We start from the raw sequence: 12,709 nt of genomic DNA on the forward strand, positions 1-12,709 counted from the left end.
TGCAACGTAAAATTTCCATCTCCCAGTACTCCAGATTTATTACCCTCATGCGTGATCACCTTGTACGTTAGTTCTTTCTCAGGGTTTCTCCTCAAGAAAGTTTGTGGCTTTTCTGCTGTATTGTTTCTCCTTTTTTTAATGGCTCAACTCATTGACCATAGTCCTTGTTTTTTGCAGTTTTTTGCAAGGCTGTCTCTTATGCTGGGCTTTATTTGGCTGTTACAGCTAGGCAGGTTAGGGCAGGCTGAGAGAAATCACCCCCCTTTCGGTTAGTTTAGATTCTGAATTTTCTGCTTTAAGGCCGTGTTCCAAGTCTGCTATTGCTGTTGATCTGACATGGCATTGTGTTTGCACTGAATTTTAGAAGACTAAGAAAATGTAAGAATGAGACTGTCTGCAGAACAAGTGGGAAAAACTAAAGGGAGAACAGCTTTGCCCCGGGGGGATTTGAACTGACATCAGTTAGTGTAAATCAAAACATTATCTTCTCAGTCTGTGTCCTAGACAAGTTTAGGAAAGATTGTGGAGAGTAGAATTTATAGATTCTATTCTTCTTTCTCACAAACTTATAATATTAATTTCAGAGACATACTCTGTTGAAGTCTGCTTAGTATCCAGTTGTCACTGGTCTCTGACACTCTCCCCATTTTAGTCAAGTCTTTTATGCAGTTCTGAATCTCTGGAACTCCCAATTCTTTTTACACAGCAAATAAACTGGGTAGTTTTACATGTTTTAGAACTTATCCTCCCATGGTTCTTTGTTAGTGTAAGCACACACATGGGTATGGATGTCCCCTCCTGTGACATAAACAGTACTATGCTATGTTAGTAAGCTTTTTTCGCTTAACAATATATTCTGAAGATCATTCCACAGTAGAATATACAGATATTTTGCTATGCTTCAATTCTTTTTTAAGAGCTGCAAAGTACTTCATTATAGAGCATTCTATATTTTATTCATTTAATCCCCTATCAATGGACATTTGGGTGGATTCCTGCATTTTGATACAACTGATGCTCCGTACATACAATTTTTCACATTTTTGCCAAGAATGTTAAATCATTTTCTGGGTTCCTTTTTTCTCTTTTTTTATTTTCTTTTATATGCCTTTTCTATTTTTTCCTTCCTTATCTACTTCATCTTTTTTTTCCTTACTTTATGTGGTTCTGTGGTAACATAAAGAAAAGGATGTATGATTTTTAATATATATATTAACTTCAAACATGTACATTTTATGTAAAATAGTATAAATGGTATATACTGATATGTTTTATTATAATATGTAAATTAATATGTATATTAAATTTAACATATAAATATATATTTAAATGTGTATTGTGGAGTGGTTTTTTTTCAGCTATTTAATAGCTAATTAAAAAATAATAGCTAATTAAATTTCCCATTTTTTTTAAGTTTATTTATTTATTTTGAAAGAGAGAAAGAGAGAATCCCAAGCAGGCTCCAACACTCAGTGCAGAGCCCAACATGGGGCTCAGTCTCACAACCATGAGGTCATGACCTGAGTCTGACACTTAACTGACTGAGCCACCCAGGCACCGCAAAATTTCCCATTCTTAAATTAATACCCGATGACTTTGAAATCAAATTCTGTTCCAATTACCTATGCAAAGTTCCTGCCAATTAAAATTTTTGCCTAACTGTGATTAGAAATGATACTATGTCATTGCTAGTATGCATACCCCCAATCTGAAACTCTATGTACATACTACTGATTACTGAGCAGAAAAGTGAAAAACTCAATATTTGGCATCCTGTAGAACATCTTCTTATGTTTGTGTATATCCTTCCAACACATACTCTTGATCACCTTTTAAAAAACACGTAATGGGGCACCTGGGTGGCTCAGTTGGTTGAGAGTCCGACTTAGGCTCAGGTCATGATCTCATGGTTCATGAGTTCAAGCCCCACATCGGGCTCACTGCTGTCAGCCTGTCAGTGCAGACAGAGCCTGCTTTGAATCCTCTGTACCCTCTCTCTGCCCCTCCCCAGCTTGTGCTCTCCCCAAAATAAATAAATATTAAAAATAAATAAATAAAAAAGTATCTAAAAAAATTACACAACGTATCAATCAGAATTCCTATTAGCATATATGCTGCCGAAGTGAGCACAAGAATTCCTATTAGCAAGCAACAGAAATGACCTCAATAAAAGGATACTGGGTCTCTGACAGAATTGCCAGTAGGTTTGGAGAGCCAGAATCAGAGACCAAGGCTATTCAGCCAAGAACAGTGCTCCAAACCATGTACTTAAAAAAAAAAAAAAAAAAAAATTTAATGTTTATTTATTTTTGAGAGAGAGAGACACAGAGAGAGAGAGACAGAGAGAGAGAGAGAGAGAGAGAGAGAGAGAGAATGCGAGTGGGGGAGGGGCAGAGAGAGGGAGACACAGAATCCGAAGCAGGCTCCAGGCTCTGAGCTGTCAGTACAGAGCCGACATGGGGCTCAAACTCACGAACCTCGAGATCGTGACCTGAAACGAAGTCGGACGCTTAACCCGACTGAGCCACCCAGGTGCCCTTCGAACCGTGTACTTTTGATCTAGTAAGTCCAGTGCCACCGAGCACCAGATACCGCACTTTCCACTAACAGCTGTAGAAGACACTAGATATTGCTGCCCTTGAACTTGATACTGCTGCAACTGCCATAAGCAAGGGAAAAAATCATACAGGTGGCACACAGTAAGTCCTATGTAAGTGTTTAATAAATAGGTAAAATGATATAATTTGTAGGTCTGCTTATAATTTACTTTTTCCACTTAATCAGGTTTACTCAAATTGTAATGTTTTTTTTATGCTGAAAGCAAATAAATGAATGAGGACGTTGCTATTAAGCTCTTCATGTTTTGGAATCCCCATTCTTTCCCTAGGATATTTTGCATATCACATGGGACATTAACTGTATGACAAGAACATATATTAATGTTGTCAGTATGTATATTAATATTAGTAAGGCTTGATTTCTCTTTAATATTTTTTCCTACTGCAGTGGTCATCTTGTGGACCCCATGAGTTAGGTGTGTCCACTTTCAGAGACCGCTCTGCTCTGAAGGTTGTATATATCCACTTTTGGAGACAGCACTACTGTTTCTTGTCATTAGGATTATATATACTGTTAAGAGTGGTAGGTTACCAATAGTGAATGATATTTCAGTTTTTAAGATGTATGTGAGAGAAGTCTTTAAGTCACATACTCAAAATGAACTTGATAATTTCTAAGTATAAATGTGTAAATAATAAAGAGTTTACTGATGGTGCTTCAAAATTGTGTAGATGTGGAAGTTTTTATATCACTTGTTTAGGGACCAGTTCCTTCATTCACAGGCACATACCCTTTAATGAGTTCCTTTTATGACAGACATCACCTTGGCCAGCATCCAAAAGGAAGCTTTTGTTATTCACTGTGTACCATTGTATTAGAAATTACATTAGGTAATTTTCTTCTCTGTCTTCTTTTCTTCTTTGTGTTCTACAGCTGGCATAACTTTGACAACAGATTGCCTTGAAGATAGCCTCCTTACATGCTATTGGGGGTGCAGTGTTCAAAAATTCTATGAAGCTCTACAGAAGCACTTTTATTGCTTCCGAATAAGCACTCCCCAAGCACTGGAAGATGCTCTGTATAGTGAATATCTTTATCAAGAACAGTATTTGTATCCTTTTATCTGATATATCCATTGACAAATGAAAATTTTATTTTATTTTTTTTAATTTTATTAAAAAAATTTTTTTTAACCTTTATTTATTTTTGAAAGAGACCGAGTGTGAGTGGGGGAGGGGCAGAGAGAGAGGGAGACACAGAATCTGAAGCAGGCTCCAGGCTCCGAGCTGTCAGCACAGAGCCAGATGCCGGGCTCAAACTCACAAACTGTGATATCATGACCTGAGCCGAAGTCCGATGCTTAACCGACAGAGCCACCCAGGCACCTCGACAAATGAAAATTTTAGACATTAGACTTTTTATGGATACAATAAATTATTTGCTAAGTTACTGTTACCTTTGGTGTATTACTGTATTTTTGGTTACAGTGGCAATTTACCTTTACATTTTCAAAAAGTATTAAAAAGGACAGCAAAGAAGAAATATATTGCCAGTTACCAAGAGATACTAAAATTGAAGACTTTGGTTCTGTGCCCAGATCTCGCTATCCATTGGTAGCACTGTTGACCCTAGCTGATGAGGATGACCGAGAAATTTATGATATTGTAAGTAATTTTAAAATTCTGGAAAAATTACTTCGAGTGATTTGGATGATAGGTAATAATTATTTGGCAAATAAAAAAAAGTTTTCTTGTAATTCTTGAGGACATACATTTGGCCCAGATATATTTTTCTTGAAAAAGGAATCCATGGGAAATACAGTTGTATGATTTTTATACATATAACAGCTCCTTCGGAGTATGACTTTTTTTTCTCCATATGTTACAAGAATATGATATTATTTAAAAAACAAAAGGTATATTGTAGTTGGCTAGATTTTGGGAAGCATGTTTATTCTTAACATTTTTAACACTCAGTAAATAAGCATTGGAATCATCTGCAGTGCTCAATTTTAAGAGTGTTCCCTCTTTTCTTTACATGCTTACAGTCACCTTGTTTCCGTCTTAGCCCCTGCCACATCTGCATCCTCTATGTGTTTGGTTCCTATATTTTCAGTAATCTCCACTTCTCATTATGTGCCAATTATTTCTTTAGTCTGGTAGTTTGTCCCTATTAGGAAGATAAAATCATCTTAGAGATCTAAGAGGACCTGAGCCCTGACATTCCTCTAAGTATAGTAGAGGCTTATACATGAAGTAAACTTTTGGTGAAATCCTTTCATGGTAAGAATGCCCTTATACACAATTTACTACTTTTCTGAAGTGCATGATACAGATATGTTTATTAATAAAGATATGGTAACATTTTATGATGCTTTCTAAAGTACACAATATATTCGCTAACATTAACTCATTTACTTCTTCCAACAACCTTGTGTGTTAGGACCAATATTCTTTTTATAAAGACTGAAATAGAGTCTGAAGAAAAATCTCAGTCATTCAGGAAGAGATGGAACCAGGGCTTGATGTAATAAGCCTTTGTAGTCCTGTGCCAAGTGCCTTTAAAAAAAATTTTTTTAAGGAATATCTCCTCGAAACAAGTGTACATTTTCTTGCATTTGGAAGGTGCAGACCCTTATTGAGAAATCTAGACCCTGCTCATACAGTTTGGGTTTTTAGCCTTACCAAGTTGAAGTTCCATTGAACCGAAGTCAGTTTGGTTTTTCTAAACTAGTCATATTAATAGTGGTGTGTTTCCAGAACCTAATAATACACTGCACGGAACACAGTAGGTGCTCACTAAACTTGATGAGTGGTGGTGGTGGTGGGGGGGAATACCATACCAAGCAATGTTGGTGAACCTCATGGAGCTTGACAGCAGGTCAGTTGACTGTGCACGAGGAGTGAGGAGTGCATAGGAGAGATCCTCTGGTTTCCACCCCTTCCTGCCCTTCACCCCCAGCCCCCCACCCCTTTCCAGTTGAAGGTAAATAAGAACTGTCAGGTTGGTGTTTCATATTTCCAGCCTCTGTTCTTTATCCTGCCCACCCCAGCAAGGTAACCCTTCCATCACCACTGTGCCTTCCATGTCTTCTCTGCTCCCCTACTTCCTTCCACTCATTCAGAACAGATAGGGTCAGATCTGTCACCTTCCTCCCAGCTTCTCCTTTTGGTTTCTTTTCCCCTCACTGAGGGGAAAACCTTGAGAACCTATCTGTTTAAGGTATTCGGTGCCTTCTTCGTTTTCTAACTTTCTTCCTCGGTCTAGACAGAGGAGAGTGTGTATGTGTTAAAATGTATATAACATAAAACTTACTGTTTTAATCACTTTCCAGTGTACAGGTCAATGGCATTATAAACAGGGAAGATTTGCTATCAGGTCCCTGATCCAACTGGAATGAAACCTATGTGGCCCAGCTGTACATGTGGGAAGCTCATTCCCACAGGGGAGCCGGTGTCCGGCCCTCAAGGGTTAATAGGCATTTTCTTTTTACTTTTGTTTATTTTTTCAATGTTTATTTATTTATTTTGAGAGAGAGACAGTGCGAGCAGGGGAGGGACAGAGAAAGAATCCCAAGCGGGCTCTGCACTGTCAGTGCAGACTCTGATATGGGGCTTGAACTCATAAATCATGAGATAATGACCTGAGCTCAAATCAAGAGTCAAACCCTTAACCAAGTGAACCACCCAGGTGCCCCACTTTTCCTTTTAAAGTCTCCCTGCCTGGGACCTCCCCTGGGTCTTTTCTTCTTCTCAGGCTCCCTCCCCTTTGTCCTGTTAATCTTGCTTCTTATCTCTCAGATTGGGCCTAATATTGGAACTAAAGCATATTTGTTAGCATAGTATGTATTAATGTTGTCTGTTCTTAATTTTAAAAGCAAACCAAACATTTGGTTTTTCAATATTTTATCTGGGGGTGAGAGTAAATATATATATAACTCTACCATTCCTATTATAACAGTAAAAATTACATTTTGACAATGTAGTCAGTTATTTTAGGTAGATTAAGGAAAGCAGGGTTGTTACTGCAATATTTCGACTTTGAAATTTTTTTCATTTTTACTCAATTATATTAAATTTCTGTATTACTCAAATAATATATGTTTGTGGCAGGAAATAGAATTAGAAAATCTAAATAAGCCAGAAGGAAAAAAGCATAATCTCCTATATTGTGTCATCCAAAGTTAACCACTGTGAATATTTGTCTGTATCTTTGCAGACCTTTATATATGTAATTTTTAAACAAAAACAAAAAATTATATGTACTATTCTGAGACATGTTTTCATTTAGTATATTTTGAGCACTTTTCCATACCAGATTTATATCTATAGCTACATATGTATTTATAACTCACATGATAGTAGCTTCTGAAGCTTTTAGTATTAAATCCAATGGCAGGATTGTTCATGTGAGATGGTAACATTCTACCAGTCCTGTCATTTTGATTCAGTATTGCAAGCTTCTGAAACCATTAACCAAATTATGAAATCCTGATAGAGCTATAAACAATATTATATGTTTACAGCCATAGAAGGGTTCTGTTTTTAAACTTTTTTCTTTGGATATAATTTCAGAAACTTGCAAAAACAAAGAAGCAGAACAACAGCCCTATACCTTTTACCGAGACCTCCTATTGTTAATTATTAACATTTGCACTGTTTGCACCATTACTTGTCTATGTGTGTGTATTTTCTTAAATGAATTGAGAAGTTGTATGAATGATTCTTTACCCTAAATATTTTAGTGTGTATTTCCCGATAATAGGAATGTTCTCTTATATAAACACAACATAGTTATCAACTTTATAAATCTGACATTGATAAAATATTTGATCCAACCTATTACCTATATTCCAATACATCAGTGGGTTTAGCAGTCTTCTTTACAGCATGTTTTTCCCACCAGTACAGGTTCTAGTCTGGAGTCAGATACTGTTTATCATGTATCTTTAACCTCTTTTAATCTAGAACTATTTTCATAGCCTCTTTGTCTTTTACAACATTAGTATTTTTAAAAAATGTTTACTTACTTATTTTGAGAGAAAAAGAGAGAGAGTGTGTGCATGCATGGCATGGGATCAGGGGAGGGGCTTAGAGAAGAAGGGAAAAGATCTTAAGCAGGCTCCACCGTGTCAGTGCAGAGCTGGACAAGCAGCTGGATCTCTTGAACCCTGAGGTCATGACCCCAGCCGAAACCAAGAGTCAGATGTTTAACCAGCTGAGCCACCCATGCAACTCATGACATTAGCATTTTTGAAGAGTATAGTCACATGCACCCTTTTTGTAAAATAGTACAGTTCTCATTTTGTGTGTCTGATGTTTCATCACGATTAGATTGGAGTTGTGCATTTTCAGCCAGTCTACTTCACAGGTGATGATGTGTGCTTTTCAGGGCGGCACCTTTCCAGGCATGGGCAGTTCTTTCCCCTCATTGGTGATGTTCATTTTGATCTCTTGGCAAGGTGTTATTTAATTTCTCCTCTCTTCCAATTTTTTCCCCTCTCTTGCAAATAGTAAGCAGTTGGTGTGGGAGGGGCACTTTTAAGACCATGCAAATATTCCAGTTTTTATGAGAATTTCCCCCTGGATATAATATCCATTGATAATTCTTACCAGATTTTATCTTTACTATCATGGTTGCAAAAATGATTGTTTTCCAACTCCAGCCCTTCAATCAGCCCTCAGTATTCTACTATAAGCAAGAGACCTCCCATTTATTTATTTATTATCCATAAAGCCTCAGGAATTCCTTTTTTCCCCCAGTGGTTTATAATTCATTACTGAATTTAATTATTTTGGTGCTCAACTGCCCTCTCCTTACTTTCTGCCTGAAGATTTATAGTCAAACTCTGTGTCCATAAATTACTCAGATTAGTTCTCCTAAAAGTCAGAAAATACTGTATAAATTAGAGGTGTACTCAGGTGTTGCTCTCATCCCTTCCTCCCATTCTTATACACCCCAATTCTTATAGATAACCAAGTTCATTGTTTTCTCATTTATCCCTTCTATGTTTCTGATTGTAATAATGAGAAGATACACATGTATATATTTTTTCTTATTTTCTCTCTTACTCAAAAGGTATCACACTTTATATATTAAACATGTTCCTGCTTTTTTTACTTCATAATATCTCCTGGAAACCACTCCAGATCAGTTCATAGAACACTTCCTCACTTTGTTTTTCAGAGCTGCATAGCACTCCATTGTATGCAGGATGTATGGGTACCACAGTTATTTAGTTATTTAGCCAATCTCCTGTAGTTGGACATTCAGATAATTTCCAGTATTGTGCAATAACAAATAATCTTGCATTGAATACTCTGTGCATATGTATTTTCATATTGTTGAGGTTGTGTGGTTGGAGGGCAAGGGTATGTCATTTTGTTACATATTGCCAAATTCCCCTCCATTGGGATTATACCCTTGGAATTGTACCTTTTTTTTTCTTTTTTATACATTCCACTAGCAATATATGAGAGTAACTATTTCTTCATAGAGTATATTAACAAACAGTTGAAATCTATTAATCCACTGAGTGAGAAGTGATATCTCAGTGGTTTTAATTTGTATTTTGTCATATTGTGAGTGAAATTGAAGATCTTTTTTTTTTTTTTAGTTTATTTCTTTTGAGAGCAAGAGAAAGAGAGCTTGAGCATGAGTGGAGGAGGGGGAAAGAGAGGGAGAGATGGAATCTCTAGCCAATTCCACACCATCATCTTTTAATATGGCTAAGGACCATATTTATATTTTTTGAGTGAATTGTCTATTCATATTTTTTGCCCATTTTTAATGGATTTTTGGTTACTTTTTATCAGTATTTAAAAGTTCTTCATAAATTAGGGATATTGTAAATATTATTCCAGTTCTTCAGATGTCTTTTGACCTTGCCTATGGTGCTTTTTGGTATACAAGTTTTCAATTTTTATACAGTCAAGTGCGTCTGCCTCTGGGTCTGTGTCATAGTTAGAAAGTCTTTCACTACACCGAGAATAAAAAGGAATTCACATTTTTTCTTCTAGTGCTTGCACAGTTTTTTTTTCTTTTGTACAATTAGATTTCTTATGCTTTTGGAGTTTATTTTTATGTATGATTATGAGAAATGCATATAATTTTATATTTTTCCAAACCACTGTCCAGTTGTCCCAGTACTTTTCATTAAAAAGACTATTTGCCCAATGATTTCAGATCCCACCTTTATCATACTTGTATAGAAAGTTGGGTCTGTTTCTGAACTGTTCTGTTCTAGCCACCTGTCTGTTCATGTGCCTGTACCATATTATTTTAGTTTTAGAGGCTTTGTAGTATGTTTTAATATCTGACTGGGCTCAGTCCTCCCTACAGCTTTCTTTGCAGTATTTTCCTAGCTATACTTATGTATTATTTTTCAATGAGAATTTTTGAGTTAACTCATATAACTCTATGAAAAAGCTCATTGGTATTTTTGTTGGGATGGCATTAAATTTATAATTTTGAATATAACTAAAAATAACTCTGGCAAAAATATTGCCACTATTGAAATACTGTTCAATAATTGATCCTTTTTAATGACTGTGATTTAAATAAAATATTGTAAGTTTTCCAATTTGTCAACCTTTTATTTTTATTTCATATGTCTATGAAATAATGTAAGTACTGACTGGTATTTCATTTTTATTTTAGATTTCCATGGTGTCAGTAATTCATATTCCTGATAAGACTTATAAACTTTCCTGTAGAATATTATATCAATATTTACTCCTGGCTCAAGGTCAATTTCATGATCTTAAGGTAAGTACCCTGTCATCTTTCTCTGTCCCTTTTGTTTGCAGAGTTTCAAAGAATGACTATTTAGAAAGAGATAATGTTTCTCAGTTAGTCACAGAGTTAGCTGTTGTTTGCTACTGGGTTTGCTAACTCACAAATTTTTAGCAGCTTTTATGACTCCCAGATTTAAAAGGTAATTGTCGTTTGTGTTTATCCTTAAACTTGTTTCTTTGGTTTCCAGCAACTTTTCATGTCTGCAAATAGTAACTCCACTCCCTCCAGCAATTCCTCTCCAGGAGAAAAAAGCACAGACCGAAGTTTGCTAGAAAAGGCTGGACTGTCTGAAAGTGAAGTGGAGCCCCCTGAGGAGAATAGCAAGGACTGTGTTGTTTGCCAGAACGGGACTGTGAACTGGGTGCTTCTGCCGTGTAGACACACGTGCTTGTGTGATGGCTGCGTTAGGTATTTTCAGCAGTGCCCTATGTGCAGGCAATTTGTGCAGGAATCTTTTGCACTTTGCAGTCAGAAGGAGCAAGAGAAAGACAAACTGAAAGCTCTTTGAGAGTATTGTTAAAACTGAAAAATACACCTTCCACTGAAGATGTCGAATTTGTGTTCTTGGAATTAATTGTCACGTGGAATCTACAGTATTGACCATCAATGAAAATTCTATTTTAACTTCACATTTGTATGATGAAATTAATTCCTTCTTGTTCACTATGGTAAATACTGGAATACCATCTGTGTTGATAACATAAAAATTCATTCAACTCTTGAGAAGAATGTAAATGTTTGGCCTTTTATCAGCTAGAAGGTTTCATATAATGTTGATTAGGAAAAATCTTAAAAGCAATTCATCTAAAATTTGAGGAGGTAAATGCCTCAAGATTTCTGGATGTTCTGCCTTTGACATAATCTGGAGTGGAATTTGGGAAAAACTGAATTCTTCCTAAAGTAATTGTATGTTCCCCATTTTATAAAGGAGTAGGACAGGGCTCCCAACTTTAAAACTTTTCCAAAAATAACAGTTTTTATAAATATCCATGTAATGGTTTTTAATTTTCCTTATAGTCACATAAACACAAGTCTTAATTTTAATATAGCTTCTTAAATCATAAATGCAAGATACAATTCTTGACTGTTCTCAGTATATCATAGATTAAAATGATAACTCATCTGTAGGAGGCAGATATATGAAACATATAATAAAATTTCTTGGCTAATTAAATGTATTGTCAAATATGATTAGGTTAGCAGAATGTGACCTATCAGGGAAGATCTGTGAGACTCGTAATGCCTTACCTTAGATCTCCTCCCGCATAGCAAATCCATTCAAAACTGGAGAGGTTTTGGATCCAGAAAAACTGCTAAGAGAAACAAATAACTATTTTTTTCTAGTGTATTTTTATTCCACATAAACTCATATCTTTCAGAACAGTCACATGATAGGCAAAAAGTCCCATCCCCCATGCTTTCCAAGATGACGAAGAAAAAGGTAAATCAGAACTTTCTGTGTCTTCAGGGGAAATTATCTTCGGTTCACTAAGAAATTAGATCATGGCAAATAAACTGAACTTCAGGGAGATTTTCAAGACTTTTTTGTCCTGTTTGTATTAGAATAATGCCTTATCTTTGTATCAGTGTTTTTACATAATGTCATTTCATTTTAATCAAATACAACACTCTGAAAAAGACATTACCTATTCTCCATTGTATACACCAAATCAAACTTTCGTCTCTGTTCAATAGCTATGTAATAAATACGTTCTAGGGGCCAGATTCCTTTGGGGGTCTGGGCTACAAAGAATCAGGCAAGACTTCTGGCCCCTAAGTATTTGTGCCTCCAAGGAGCATTGACAGCATATCCCACCTCAGAAATTCCTTGAGCTCTGTTCCAACGGTACCACTGGAAGGAGGGCCATTAAAAGTCTGCCGCAGTCAGCTAGCAACAGTTCATCTGGGAAACTCACTTGGGTGAAAATTGGGGAATTCCTCAGAGATCATTTTGCCCATGTCAGCCATCCTGTTTCTCTTCACAGATCTGTCCAAGACATAGTTGCTTTCTCATATGCGATGGATTCCACCTGCAATCTTCCTCCATTCCTCATAATTTTTTTATTGTAGTAAAATATACATAACAGAAAATTTACCATTTTAACTATTTTTTTTAATGTTTATTTATTTTTGAGAGAGCGAGCACAAGCGGGGGAGAGGCAGAGAGAAAAGAGGATCTGAAGCAGGCTCTGCGCTGACAGCAGAGAGCCCGACGTGGGGCTCGAATTCACAAAGTGAGAGGAGATGACCTGAGCCGAAGTCATGCTTAACCGGCTGAGCAACCCAGGCACCGCCCATTTTAACTATTTTTAAGTGTACAGTTCAGTGACCTTAAGTATATTCACATTGTTAT

At 36.3% G+C, this 12,709-nt stretch overlaps 1 protein-coding gene across 2 annotated transcripts in view; it reads left to right on the forward strand.

The window, feature by feature from the left end:
* CGRRF1 (cell growth regulator with ring finger domain 1) overlaps nucleotides 1–11,996 on the forward strand; it is a 29,864-nt gene extending 17,868 nt beyond the window's left edge. For both annotated transcript variants that reach the window (XM_043556197.1, XM_043556198.1), the window contains exons 3-6: nucleotides 3,493–3,670; nucleotides 4,076–4,223; nucleotides 10,219–10,326; nucleotides 10,544–11,996. In XM_043556197.1, coding sequence (XP_043412132.1) covers nucleotides 3,493–3,670; nucleotides 4,076–4,223; nucleotides 10,219–10,326; nucleotides 10,544–10,864 — 755 coding nt within the window. In that variant the 3' untranslated portion in view covers nucleotides 10,865–11,996. The remainder of the gene's footprint in view (nucleotides 1–3,492; nucleotides 3,671–4,075; nucleotides 4,224–10,218; nucleotides 10,327–10,543) is intronic.
* The last annotated feature ends 713 nt before the right edge of the window (nucleotides 11,997–12,709 follow it).

Source organism: Prionailurus bengalensis, chromosome B3 (assembly GCF_016509475.1).
Source record: "Prionailurus bengalensis isolate Pbe53 chromosome B3, Fcat_Pben_1.1_paternal_pri, whole genome shotgun sequence".
Lineage (NCBI taxonomy): Eukaryota > Metazoa > Chordata > Mammalia > Carnivora > Felidae > Prionailurus > Prionailurus bengalensis.